The sequence below is a fragment of the Spathaspora passalidarum genome (assembly GCF_000223485.1).
Source record: "Spathaspora passalidarum NRRL Y-27907 unplaced genomic scaffold SPAPAscaffold_4, whole genome shotgun sequence".
Classification (NCBI taxonomy): domain Eukaryota; kingdom Fungi; phylum Ascomycota; class Pichiomycetes; order Serinales; family Debaryomycetaceae; genus Spathaspora; species Spathaspora passalidarum.
This window is the reverse complement of record NW_006767428.1, coordinates 394,335-407,549: the sequence shown is the minus strand read 5'-3', so window position 1 is coordinate 407,549 and position 13,215 is coordinate 394,335. Positions and strand designations below refer to the sequence as shown.

The following is a 13,215-nucleotide window of genomic DNA, read 5'->3' as shown; positions in this document are numbered from 1 at the left end:
TGAAGAAGGTGTTTGACATTTATGGAAAGCTCGCACAACTAGACGACGATAAGGGAATGCATGAGAAACACTACCGATACCTCTTGGGCCACCTTACGGAATTACAACGTATTCGTCAACAATACAATCGCATAGATCGGAAATTTAATAGATTAAGAAAAGGCACGGTTGCCCAGACAAGTTTACTGTCGAGTGCATTTGCAGCTGATAGGTCAATCCCGGAAGTTCCTTATAATGTGGTTGGGTTTGATCGGTCAATCCTGGGTATGCCTATCCATGTAGGTAAACATAGAGAAGAAGCCGTGTTCCCCAAGGAGTTTATTGAAGACTTGGCTAATGTTAGTGCTGATGGAACCATTACTTTACACAAAAACGATTGGGATTTCATGGAACCAGATGATAGAGTTACCCGGGTAGATCCCAGAAGTGTCCGCAGTATTAACGATATGATTCGTAAAACCACAACCACTATTGCATCTCCACCCCCTGCATCCGCCTCCACCAACACTGATCTTGAAGATCATATGCAAGAAGAGAATTACATTTATATCCCCTCCATCAAGAATTATAGAACGTTGGATTATGCCTTTGACGAAACCAAGCGAGTTAAACGAGAAATCCTGCTGATGCAAACGTCATTGATAAACGAGTTTCAAGAAATGCTTCGACGCACATTCCCCACCGGTTTCTACATGGGTCTCGATCTTCAATGCAAGCTGAACCAATTCTCCCTCATTGATTCCAAGACCGATGCCCGTATGGAACTCCCCATGATTCCATTATATGCCAAGTTCGTCACGACAAAGAGACTGAAGCGGAGATTGTGGAACCATTTGTTTAAGTTGTTCCTTATCAATGTTGATGAACATATCCAGAATGTTATTGCCGTGAGTGAATTCCAAGAACGTCAACTTGACAAGTTCATCCTGAGAGTCAAGAAGAATATCAAGCTTGCCATTCAGTTCAGGTGTGATTTGAAATCAAGCAAGATTCATGTGAAACGCAATGTTGATGCCGTATTATTTAAACCATACCTGGATAGAAATTATACAAGAATTTATTGGATAAAGCCTCCACATGCTAACATAGGTATTAGAAGGGGAGCCATGCGTGTCAAGTGGATGAACATTGAAGACGTTTTGAACAAGAAGAAGCCAGTAACTAAGCACCACCAGCATCAAGACCAACCACACCATTATCATCATCATAGTTAGTTTTATTAGTTTCGTAGTTAATTTATAGATAGATTTTTTGCAATGCACGACTTTGTAATTACATGCAGGAAAGAAATCACCATGTTAAAATTTTTTTTTTTGGGCTTCAAGTAACCAATATTTGGCAACCTATAACAGTTGACCATACCTCACCTCCCCCCCCCCCTTCGGGCATATACATATATCATAATATAACATCATGGCTTATAAGAAAGTCGGACCACCACCAAAGGGACTCCCCCCTCTTCCACAATTACGTATCAGAAGACCTGTGAGTGCAGGATCCCAAGCTAGTAATCCATGCACACTTGCCATGTCCACTTTGCTCAACTGTTGGGCTTCTAACGGAGGTGATGGCGCTGCTGTCTGTTTACCGTTCGCTAACGATTTGAAAAAGTGCATGGAAACTCAAAAGAGTGACCAAGGTGCCAGAAATAATATTAATTATCATACTGCTAGATTGTATCCTAAGTTGAAGGGTCGTCGTGATTAGGGAAGTTGACATATTGAAGAAGTCACCTCATGGGCTTCTGTCGGTTGTATATATATATATCATGAGTTACGTTACAATATAAATAATTATTTGAAAGAAAAAAAGACAGACCCTAATGGAATCTGTGGTGTAAAATTAACTATACAATCTATGAGATTACTTGAAAACCTTACCATCGGCAATTTCTCTCTTTTCACCGTTAACAATAACAGGTTCGTCCCAGGCGAACATGTTGTTGATGAAGTTCTTGGATTCTTCGTTAGAAGCGTCCAACTTGGTGAATTCATAAGATTCCCAATCTGGAGCAACATCGAAAGCTGGCTTGTAGTCTTGACCTCTGACCAAGAAAGCACCAGTAATACCGTTGTTGTTGTTTTCACCGTAGACAACCATACAACCGAACATGTACTTGGTGGAAGCAGACAATCTGTTGAAGAAACCACCAACCAAGTTGTTGGACATGAAGGTTAAAGTCAATTCGTCGTTGTATCTGTAGTCAACCTTCCACAAAGACCATTCTTCTGGGTCGTATTGGTTCTTCCAGAACCATGGAATGGCGGTTTCTCTGGTTTCTTCGTTAGAGTAGACTCTCTTCCATTCATCCAAGACGGCCTTTGGCTTACCCAAGAGTTCCAATGGGTGCTTTGGCTTTGGAGCCTCAGCTGGAGCAGCTTCTTCAGCAACTTCCTTCTTGGCTTCCTTCTTTGGAGCAGCAGCAGCTTCTGGCTTCTTTTCCTTCTTTTCCTTCTTTGGTGGAGTGTAGACTAAGGCTTGTTCAGGAATGACAAAGTCAGCAAACTTACCTTCAAAGAAAGCGTGCTTAGAGACGGTTTGGAACCATCTGGCAATGGATGGGAACTTCTTGGCGAATGGCTTAGCAAAGATAGTCTTTAAACCATCAGAGATGGAAGCAGCAACAAAGAAATCAGCTAAGGTGGCACGTTCACCAACCAAGTAAGTGAATTCAGATAATCTGGCTTCCAAGATAGCAGCAACCTTTTCAGCGTTGGCCAAGTGTTCGTCAACTTGCTTCTTGTTGTATGGGAATCTACCGTTGATCATGAAGAGAGCTTGGTATTGAGCTGGAACGAATTCTTGGTTAACCAAGGACAAGTACTTGATGATAGAAGCGAATTCTTGGTTGTTCTTACCTAAGAAACCCTTGACTTCGTCCTTTGGAACTAAGGAGACCAAGTAGTTGGAGATGGCTAAACATTCGTGTAACTTGTAACCCTTTGGACCAATGAAGGCTGGTAACTTACCTAATGGGAAAGCACGGTTGAAAGCTTCATCCTTTTCAGTCTTAATGGCAACATCCAAGCCGAAGTGCTTGACAATGTTGGCATTGACGTAGGATCTTGGAGACATCTCCATAACATATAAGGTACCTTGAGACATGATTGGGTATTTACTGTGGTTAAATAAAGAAAAAAGAGAGGAAAAGAGAGGAAAAGAAGAAACTTGTATGAAAATTTTTATTTGCAATCGGCGGTTTGGTTCCATCACGGAAAACTGTCAGAAAAAATAAAAAAAAAAAAATCATACGAAGCGACAAAAAAAAAAAAAAGAAACAGAAAAATTTTTCCAACAGGACACGTGATTGAATTGTTTTGGTGATTCTCATCAGGTTTAACCAGATGTTAGTGGAGTACTTCAATTGTAGATGCTAAGATATCAATTGATCAATCTGAACAGTCTCAGTAAGCCATATATCGCAATTCTCAGATATATCACTTTCTACCAAGCATTTGTTGCTGAAAAAAATGGATGGGCATTTCCCACGAGGGAAGTCATTTTTGTTTTTTTACACCAATTAAAATTCACTCAACAAACTCAACACAAAACAACTTCCAAAAATTAAAGCCTGTTATACATGGTATAACACAAAGCAAAAAAAAGAATGCGATTTCTGTGGATCGAACACAGGACCTTCAGATTAAACTGTGACTGAATCTCTTCAGTCTGACGCTCTCCCAACTGAGCTAAAACCGCCTATTGGATGAAGGGTCAAATTTTTAGAGAAATTTGCCAAGATGTGTTCACTATATTTTTTTGTTACAAGATGTAAGTTTTGTAGACTGCGTAATGTATCTTTGAGTGCAAATGACCATGTAGCTGCATGTTTGTTATGATTGTATATATTTATTTATAAGTTTAGGTTGTTGTTGTGACTGGTTTTGAATCTTTGGTTTTATCCAAATTTTATAAAAAATTGTTGCAAAATTTCCTAAAATTACTGCAGATCTTTTAAACAATTTGAATAGACAACAAGCATATTGGTAAACAAAAGAAAAACATAACAATATATAAGAAGAGACTATTCACGTTTGTATTTCTTAGAAGGAGGAAAATCGATTATATTATCAAATGAGTACACATCATCAACTTCTTTGCCCGAAGTGGTTTGACAAAATGAGGTTTTCTCTTTTTGTTCCAACCGGCCATCATCAGCAGAAATATGCATGGCAGTTTTCGAGGATACTACGTCCAAGCTCGTAGGAATCAATAGTTTATCTATGTCTAGAACTTGATTACTATTCTTCAATTGGAAAATACATTTTTCGTTTTCCAATTCCATAATCTTGGAATTTTGGGAAACAACTGAAGATCTCAATAGGGTCAGCTCAAAAGGATGTTACTGTTCCAATTTCTCAGGAGTTTTTAATTTAGAACGGTTTTTATCTTGAGATTCCCTCAATTTATCAATTGTATTTTGCAATTTGATGTTTAGGGAGTTCAAATCAGTTACAAATACAGTATGATCTTTTCTAAACTTATCAAAATCAAGTGCCTCCTTTTGTATTTTATCCAATATGGTGATAATATCAGCTAGAGAAGACTTTTGCAATTTTCCTGCTTCTTGCATGTTATTTTTCACTGTCGTGAGCTTCTCAAACAAGTTCCCTAATTCTTCATTACCGGTATCCTTAATAGATTGAATCATCTCATCCAATTGATTTTCTTGAGTTTGCAACTGTTTCATTACTTCAAGTTTAACCAGTTTATTAAATGTTTTCCATTTTTGAATAATTTCCTGTTGGATCTTGTTCTGAAATTCACCAAAACGACTTTCATAATGTAGCGTAACGGTTGTTAGCGTTTAGGTTTACTAAGTACTTGGTAGCATCCAAAGACATGTTATAACAAACAATATATAAATTCGCTCTAATCCCTTAAAATCTACTATTATTATATAAAAGAAAACTCCCTGATGTTTATATCAATCTCTAACTCGTACCATCACATGTAATTCCATGATTTTTTTGTTTAGTCTCCCATTCATGTGAAACTAACATGTACTGGAATTTTGTTTTTGTTTGGGTTTTAGCTGAGAATTAGAAAAATATTTTGTTGTAAAGCGGAACACTCGTTGCTATGAGTTCTGACGAAAGGGGGACTATCTAAGACCACGGAATTTCATGTAATGGTACGATACAGAGATTAATATAAATATCACGGATTTTCTCTTATATATCGTTTGTTATAGTAGATCTTTGGACGCTACTGAGTAACTAATAAACTTAAATGCTAGCAACCGTTACGCTACATTAAGCACCAATTGAGTAAGACGCGCAGTTTTCCCCAATTTAGTCAATTAGATTAGAAATCAAAAGAGAGTTAAGGTTGTTCTAGCTCATTAGGCTTTACTATATTTTATTTGTTGACAATAAATTATCATCATGTCATCCGATCAAAACCAATATTTTGAGATAAACAAAAACCTTGTTGAACAATTTATGGAGTTTATCATTAATCTGGGTAGAGAAACTAAGTCAAACATCAAATCTAGTGTTTATAAGAACTGCGAATCGATAATCAAAGATTTTCTGTCATTGAAAAGGTACAAGAGCCAAAATTCTGATAGAATCGAACATTGGGAAATTTCATACAATAAGTTTAGGATAACAGAACCAGAACTATTCAATGCACTATGTGAATATCAAACTTTTGATCGTGCACCCAAGCAGAAAATGGAAGGAATTATTTACACGGGAGAGGATTTGAAGGTTTACGTTGAAATATTGAAAAAGATTCTAGATAAAATAATATTGAAGAAAATCCAAGGCCTGGGATACGAAGAGGAAAAGGATATATTTAACACAATGAGGAACGTTGTTAAGACTGACAGTAAAAACTTTCCCCATATTAGACTTGAAAATGCAATTAGAAAAGTAGATGCTAAAGCTAGAGATTTCTTATCATCATCAAGTCTTGATGATGCATTTGTAAAAATGAGAAGTTTACGGTCTACAGGTCCTGATCCAGCTTACAACTTTATTATTAAATTCAATGATTTTTTTGAATACATTCTTATGTTAAATTGGATGATTCAAACAAAATTAGTACACGTAGCTGCTAATGTATTGTTACCTACTTATGAATTGCATCTACAACAGATTGAAGACGGTAAAGTTCCTACTGCCTACATGAAACCAAATGAGTTTGCAGAAACAGTAATGAGACAGTCGGAATTCATAAATTTGACAAGTAGAGGTAGACCCCTCAATATTAATCTATTACAAGCCGGTAAAAGCCTCTCGACAAAACCGATAGTTAACGGGTTGAACAATCTAGACCGTTCTGACAAAAATGCTACTGGTAAGAAAAAGAGAAATAGAAATATGAAATATTTAAGCAATGTCAAAGGCGATAAATGAAAACGATATGGATATGCGAAGGACAATAAACAGACAAATTTTGAATATCGATCCTCAAGCAATGATGAATAACAACTTTCCGTCGATGTGTATAATGATAAAGTGTATAAGATATATTTAATGAAACACACTAACTTAAAATCAACATCGACGGAAAATGGGATTAAGCTATTAACCTACGAATCAGGTGCAAATATATCAGTCATTAATGATATTGAGATACTATTTGATCTTGAAAATATTCTAGTAGAAATTTTAACCGCTAGTGGTGGTGAAATGGTTTCAGAATTGGTTGGAAAATTACACCTTAGGGTCAATGATATAGATGTGGTGTTAAAACAGGTTTATCATTTATCAAAAGTTACTCAAAACTTAAGTTCCTCCCGACAGTTATCCAAACAGGGAGCGGTTATTTTATATGATGATAAAGAATTGTTCTTGTTTGTAAAATCAAATGGCAAACTAACTTGGATAGCAACAGTTGATAAAGAAAATGGATTATTCCGTGATTTTACCAACGCGAATAATTCTTTATCATCATGTAAAATAACCACTATTTGACTTCATTATCTGAGTTCTGGGCCAATTTCTGCTGCAATGAAGCAACAGTAAATTTTTCCTCTGATAAATTCCCTGATAATTCATCAATTGTGGCTTCCAAGTTCTTAGTGATTAATTCCTGTTTCTCTAACTTCACCTGATTCTCAGATCTCATGTTTGTTTGCGTTTCTAACTTTACGCTCAAATCATGCAATGCCAACCCTAACTTTTTCAATTTGGATCTGAATCGATTTGATTCCTCAACCAATTCTGCTTGGTTATCACCTTGCTGTAGCTTCAAACATCGAATCTCCGAAATTTGGTCTTGAAACTGATTAGTCTTTTCCAAAGCCAAATAGGCAAGTTCTTTAACAGTTACTAAGGCGGCATTTGTTTTTGACAACTCTTTGTATTTCTGATTCAATTTCTCATTGTTTGCATGCAATTGGTTTTGAAGTTTAGCATTTGCATTTTCCAAATTAATAATTAATGTGCCATACGAGTTAGAGAGTGAACACCTCCCCCCTATCTTGCTTCATTTACTACAGTTAATCTTTTGGATAGATCTCTTTAAACATGTTTAACATATTGTGTGGTGTATTTTCTTATAGTTTATAAAGTTGGTTGCAAAAAGGATTGATTTGCTTACCATTTTTTTGAGTTACGAAAAAGCCAAACTATAAGAGTGAAGGAGATTAGAACAGGGAAACATAACACACATCTCAGTCAACAGTAAGCATGTTTATCATAGAGAAGATCAGAATAGGTTTTGAATATTAATATATCGTTTGCTTTTAGCAGTTGATTTGATCTTAATTTTCATGGTAGTAGAGTCAGAGCTTCTAGTGGGAGATGATCTTGGTATTGCTTACAGTTATTCTTTGAGAGAACAGGAACAACTTCGTACTTGATCACTCTAAAAGAGCCCTGATCTAGCAATTAAACTAATTAGCCAAGGGTTAGTTACAAAGGGAAATGTGTGACCTCCTATTAAATTTTATCACTGATACCAAAAGATACGTGGGTTGTTCCAATTGATGAGGATAATCTACAAAACATAAACAACCCACTACGCCAAGTCTTACTAAATGTTTTAGAGTCATTGTTTACAGTTGACGTCACTTTCAGGTACCATAGAAGTTTCCTTAGGGGCTAAAAATATAATTGTGCAAGTACACGACCGCAAATAAAAAGATCTAAGATAAAATAAAGTCACACACATACACATATCACATTTCAAGCTCCTTCAAGTGGTAGTTATTCATCACCAAGTTACCAATTTGTCACGGAAGATCCCTTCCGAAAGCTAAATCTCTTTTTTTGGAGTGAATTACGTACCAGAAGGAAAAGGTCAACCAGCCAACGCACTCTCATAACCATTGTTATAGCAGCTCCCCTAGGTTACCATTTTCCCCTTTGATATAAACTCACACATTTCCCTAAATTACGAGGAACAAGACAATAAATTTTAACTCCCCCCCCCCCTTAATATCATTCTGAAACATATCAGACAATCAGCAAGTATTCATACTGAGGTTGTTGTGAAGGCAATATTATCACGGGATTGCCCAATTTTCATACTTATTCATACCGACACTCGCTCCTGAATTTTTTCCTTATTGAGTAAAGGTGCTATTAATAGAACAGGTGAAATTATTTTCATTTACAATCGTTTTGATACCCACTTGTGTCGATAATGTTCAACCTACCTAGGCTAATAGCCATACTAATACTACTACTATCGTTTGCATCCACGGTGCTATCGACGTTTATCGAGAGTCAGAGCTGTGGGATTTCAACCGATGACTTTTTGTTAAAGCCGTTTATAATAGACGTTTCCTTGGATGAGGATGAGAAGAAACTACGGTTTTATTTTAATACAAAGGTAGCACCACATAGGGCTCTGTTAGCGAACTACAACTTGTCGGATTACCTCATCAATGATGTGGACTATAGATCGAACAAATATACCACGTTCCATGTGGAAATAGCCTTTATGGGCAAAACATTTATAAATGAAAACAAAAGATTTTGTGATATGATTGCGGTGAAAGATACCCCAAGTTTCAAAGATAGTCCCCGATTCCCGCCACCTGTCCCCACCACCACACCCCTCACATTTGGAAACTATAACAATACCATGGTTTCGAAACGACAAGACGTGGAACCATCAAATAACACCGTGGATGACGAACCCATATCTGAAATATTCAGTAATTCCACCGGTCAATTAGTTCAATGTCCATTATACTATAATGATTCAATTATGATTTATTACGAAGCGGATATAAGTGATCATTTTCATCGGCTTGGTTCTTACCTGGCCCGATTCTCAGTAGTTTCCAATGGAGAGGTGTCGGGAATAATAGGATGCTCAAAGACATACATCACTCCAGTCCAACCCGAATCTGTTTCTAAATTAATTGCCTATGGGGTTTTGGTGTTGATTGTGGTGACTGCCATTGTGAATTTGTTCACCATTGCCTATTCATGTTATCAAGAATCGTCAAACCCACTCTTATTTTTGGCATCTACTATTTGTAACGCGGACTTGTTGAAACAAGTGGATGCGTCTATCCCAGGGATAGTCACATATTTACAATTTGCATTGTTTATAGGAGGATTGGATTTGCAGTACCCCGGTTTTTACCAACCTTTGATTGCCCAGATTCGCTGGTGTGCACTTCTAGGTTCAAATATTATTAAATCACTGTCGCGGCAATTGCAACGGCCTTCCAACCAGGACAGCATTTATGTCACAATTGAAACGGGACAATTATACACATTGAGTGTGTTTACAACTGATTCTAGCATTGATCACACTTGGCCTAATTTTATAATATTGCTTATTATCGTGATTATTATTGTTATTGGATTTGAGCAATTGTTTATTTTGTTAAAATTATTTATGGATAATTTAAATAAGGACGGACAGGCGTTTTGGATGAAAAAGAAGAAAAAGAATGCTAATGGGAATAAAAGAAAGGCATTGGCGGAGAATTTCTCGTTGATATCAAGAAACAACGGATACCTTATGGTTGGACAAGTCTTGCATTTATTCTTGTCGATTTTTGGCATGCCCTTTCTTGTATTGACGTCATTTATGTTTTTAAAAGCGAGAGAATTGAACGGCAAGCAAAAATACTTTCCTGATTTGATCACATTGAAAGACCATGCATTTTCATTCACGACGTCGTATGATCAGATATTCCTTCCTTCAACTTATTTATTGACTAATAGCGATGATGATCCTATTAATTTCGGTGATCATTTGCGTAATTCAACATTCCTAAATTCTACATTATTGAATTCAACATTGGGCACTACTCAATACACCAGTATTCCTGTGCCATCAGTTGTATTTGGTTCAATATTATTCACCACTTGGATCGCCCTTGTGTTGTACTTCATCATTAATTACTTGGCATCTATAAACAAGAACCCTGGTCGGTTGTACACCTCGCTCAAGACGATTCTTCTTTGGGCATTCTACTACAATGAATACAAACCGCAACGAGTCGCTGCGGTGGCATATGACATTTTCTCACTTGTGTTTAAACTGTTGATTATTGGACTTGCGCAAAACCATGGGATCGTCCAGGTTGTATGTTTGATCATCATCTCCGTGTGTGATTTAATGGTGTTGTTTGTTATTCGACCACATTTTGTGGGGTTGACTTTGTACTCGTGCAAATGGATGTTCCCCATGGCGCGCTTCCTCAATTCTATGCTTTGCATTCCTTTCATTCGAGAATTGGAGATTGGCGAGTCCGTGCGTTGTTATGTCGCGTACGTTCAGATGTTGATTCATTGTATAGTGGCGGTTATCTTTGTGTTGCAGTTGTTGTACTGGTTTGTGCGGACATGCATCTCGATTTATCACAATATGAAGGATGAGAATACGGATATGAATGATGCAGGCGGGGCCATCCAGGGTAACTATGCTGACGAATTCAATCGTGAGTTCGAGTACAAGCCCGTGGTGTTGACGCAACTGCCTATTGATCGTGTTGCTCCTATAGTTCATGAGATTGAGGATGACGATGATGACGATGATGATGATGAGGAGAACTACTATTATAGAAAGAAGAGTGAGCAGATCTTGGCCAGGATGAGCACTAGTACTAGTACCAGTAATAATACCGGTGATTCTTCGACTCCACGAGCCAATTTGGCTAGTGTAGATGAAGAAAAAGAAGCAAGTACAATGACACCAGTTCCAGAATTACAAGTTGGTAGTTTGCGTAAACACGTGGATTATAAAGTCAGAGAGGGTGATCAGATCTACCAAAAGTATTTCATGGATGCGATTGATCCTGAGATTAAGGAACTTTGGGATTCCAGAAGAAAAGAATGGGATGAACGGGCCAAGAGTACTAGTGAAGAAAATGAAGTTGGTGTATTTGATAAGATTAGGAAGAGGATTCCATTTTTGAAGAAGAAGGAAGAGGAGGAGGTGATGGAAAAGGGATTCCATGTAGTCCGTCCTAAACAATTAGTTGTTAAGACGGTCGAGGAGGTGAGACAGCAACAGCAGCAACGCGAAGAAGCAGAGAGAGGTAAGCGTGCTGTGTTGCTGGATTCACAAACAGATGATAATTCACTGAGTAATTTGAGTTACTGAGTGGATATGATTAGATAGATATTTCAGTTCGTTGATTCGATCAATTGCGCAATGTGGATTGATTGGTTATTATAATGGGTTTTATTATTATTATTATTGGTTGAATCTTATTTATTTCTTTGGTATATATTTAATGGATTTTTAATTCTTTGTACGTTTGGCGTTGCTAGATATATCTTCGTTGCTTCTCTTTTTCAAGATGTTTCTGATGAGTTTGTCGTCGTCGATGGTCTTGACCAGTCCATCTAAAGTATTTGCTAAAGTGGCATCTACGTCTAAGCAATTGGAAAGGGATTGATATTCAGACTTTAAAACAACTTCAGCCATGCTCTTGCGCAAAGGTTCCTTTAACTCTTTGTCATATGGTTCTTTAGCAATTGGTGGATACTCATTGATTCTAGCTTGAAGGATCTCAGTATAATTCTTGACAAACTCGGTAGTCACCTTTTTCGATTCCACCAACTGATAGCATTTCTTGTATATTCTGGTAATGTTTTGAATATCAGCTGTGATTGGCTCTTGCTTGTGGATCAATGCAATTATAGTAACTAGTTGAATAAGGAATACAAAGGTAAGATTGACTTCTTTGCTTGAGTAACAATCATACGATTCAGCTACGACTTCCGGCTCGTCATCTTCTTGCTCTTCTTGCGAGATTTCCGTGATTATTTCCAATAAATCAAATACAAGTTGCTCTGACAAGGATTTTGAGAAATGACTGGTGATTAGGGTGAGGGGGATCTCACCGAAGTCGTATTTGGACCCTGTGGTTTCAACATACCCGTACCGTCTCAAAATTTCACAGTTTGGGTGATCAGAGTATGTGTTGTATACTTGTTCGCCTTTCTTGATTGGCTTAATGCATGTCATTACGAGATCTTGGTTCTTGTTGTAGGTAAGAATGGCATTGTTAAGGTGGGTGTCTGCGTTTAGTGTGTCTGCTAATGGAACCATGGACTTTATGTATTCCACTTCTTCTTCTTCTTCTTCATCGTCTTCGTCTTCGTCTTCATCCTCTGTACCCTGGGCAACATCGAAAGAGTAGGACATGATGATGGTGGCAATCTTGGTGAATTCTTCCATGGTCATACCCTTGAGTTCTTCAAGGTTCCACTGATTGACAATCGCAACTAGTCTCTCATACATCTCGACTGTCTTATCCTTGCCAATACGATCCAACACTAATGAAGGCTTCAAATCCAGTAGCTGTTCGTCATTCCAGAATAACAACTCGTGGAATTCAAAAGTGTCCAAATCAGGCAAAACATTGAAGTAATCGGTCCATTTACTTTCCTTCCGTTTGTATTCATACAACAACACGAGAATCAATGCATCCCATTCATTCTCTAAACCAGCGAGTTTGTCAGCGAGTTCTGGTTGGTCCTGTACGAGTGAATTGTTGAGGGAATTAATGAGGACCGTGCGGGGGATAGTGAAGAGGGTTTCGTCAATCTCGATGTCTTCCAATGCAATGATCCCACGTCCTTGATTGGCGGCTCTAAGGTCGGCGATTTGCAATTTAGGTGATATGGTGACGTCATTCTCTTGTAAGAACGCTATGAACTTGTCTGTTCTTGCCGAAAAGTCTGCCATTTTGAAGTTAATTTTGCAGTTACTCGAGGTTCGAGATGAGTTGAAATTTTTCAGAGCGCATCTGATAATGCCCCACTCTAATTGCGCACACTT

At 37.6% G+C, this 13,215-nt stretch overlaps 8 protein-coding genes across 8 annotated transcripts; 4 read left to right on the top strand and 4 right to left on the bottom strand. All coding sequences in view use genetic code 12, as the record gives it.

The window, feature by feature from the left end:
• Window positions 1-209: 209 nt before the first annotated feature.
• SPAPADRAFT_61150 (uncharacterized protein) lies at window positions 210-1,283 on the top strand (the record flags this gene model as incomplete). The annotated part of the gene is made up of 1 exon (XM_007375276.1): window positions 210-1,283. A coding segment is annotated over one exon (824 nt), but the record flags the coding sequence as incomplete, so codon positions are not given.
• A 62-nt stretch (window positions 1,284-1,345) lies between these two features.
• On the bottom strand, window positions 1,346-3,126 carry SPAPADRAFT_61149 (uncharacterized protein; the record flags this gene model as incomplete). The annotated part of the gene is made up of 1 exon (XM_007375274.1): window positions 1,346-3,126. The coding sequence occupies one exon, from the start codon at window positions 3,103-3,105 to the stop codon at window positions 1,864-1,866; it is 1,242 nt and encodes a 413-aa protein (XP_007375336.1).
• On the top strand, window positions 1,414-1,707 carry SPAPADRAFT_139688 (mitochondrial 37S ribosomal protein mS37; the record flags this gene model as incomplete). Its single annotated transcript, XM_007375275.1, has 1 exon — window positions 1,414-1,707. One exon carries the CDS (start codon window positions 1,414-1,416, stop codon window positions 1,705-1,707), a length of 294 nt encoding a protein of 97 aa, XP_007375337.1.
• Window positions 3,127-4,024: 898 nt separating the features above from the next.
• SPAPADRAFT_50656 (uncharacterized protein) lies at window positions 4,025-4,844 on the bottom strand (the record flags this gene model as incomplete). Its single annotated transcript, XM_007375273.1, has 3 exons — window positions 4,025-4,316; window positions 4,347-4,775; window positions 4,825-4,844. 3 exons carry the CDS (start codon window positions 4,842-4,844, stop codon window positions 4,025-4,027), a joined length of 741 nt encoding a protein of 246 aa, XP_007375335.1.
• Window positions 4,845-5,072: 228 nt separating this feature from the next.
• Window positions 5,073-6,365, top strand: SPAPADRAFT_66724 (uncharacterized protein; the record flags this gene model as incomplete). Its single annotated transcript, XM_007375272.1, has 1 exon — window positions 5,073-6,365. One exon carries the CDS (start codon window positions 5,388-5,390, stop codon window positions 6,363-6,365), a length of 978 nt encoding a protein of 325 aa, XP_007375334.1.
• A 533-nt stretch (window positions 6,366-6,898) lies between these two features.
• On the bottom strand, window positions 6,899-8,285 carry SPAPADRAFT_66723 (uncharacterized protein; the record flags this gene model as incomplete). Its single annotated transcript, XM_007375271.1, has 5 exons — window positions 6,899-7,438; window positions 7,555-7,582; window positions 7,778-7,837; window positions 7,991-8,057; window positions 8,244-8,285. The coding sequence occupies 5 exons, from the start codon at window positions 8,283-8,285 to the stop codon at window positions 6,919-6,921; spliced, it is 717 nt and encodes a 238-aa protein (XP_007375333.1).
• Window positions 8,286-8,601: 316 nt separating this feature from the next.
• Window positions 8,602-13,147, top strand: SPAPADRAFT_71567 (uncharacterized protein; the record flags this gene model as incomplete). The annotated part of the gene is made up of 3 exons (XM_007375269.1): window positions 8,602-8,661; window positions 8,683-11,278; window positions 11,300-13,147. 3 exons carry the CDS (start codon window positions 8,602-8,604, stop codon window positions 11,527-11,529), a joined length of 2,886 nt encoding a protein of 961 aa, XP_007375331.1.
• On the bottom strand, window positions 11,671-13,122 carry RMS1 (ribosomal lysine N-methyltransferase; the record flags this gene model as incomplete). The annotated part of the gene is made up of 1 exon (XM_007375270.1): window positions 11,671-13,122. One exon carries the CDS (start codon window positions 13,120-13,122, stop codon window positions 11,671-11,673), a length of 1,452 nt encoding a protein of 483 aa, XP_007375332.1.
• Window positions 13,148-13,215: the final 68 nt, after the last annotated feature.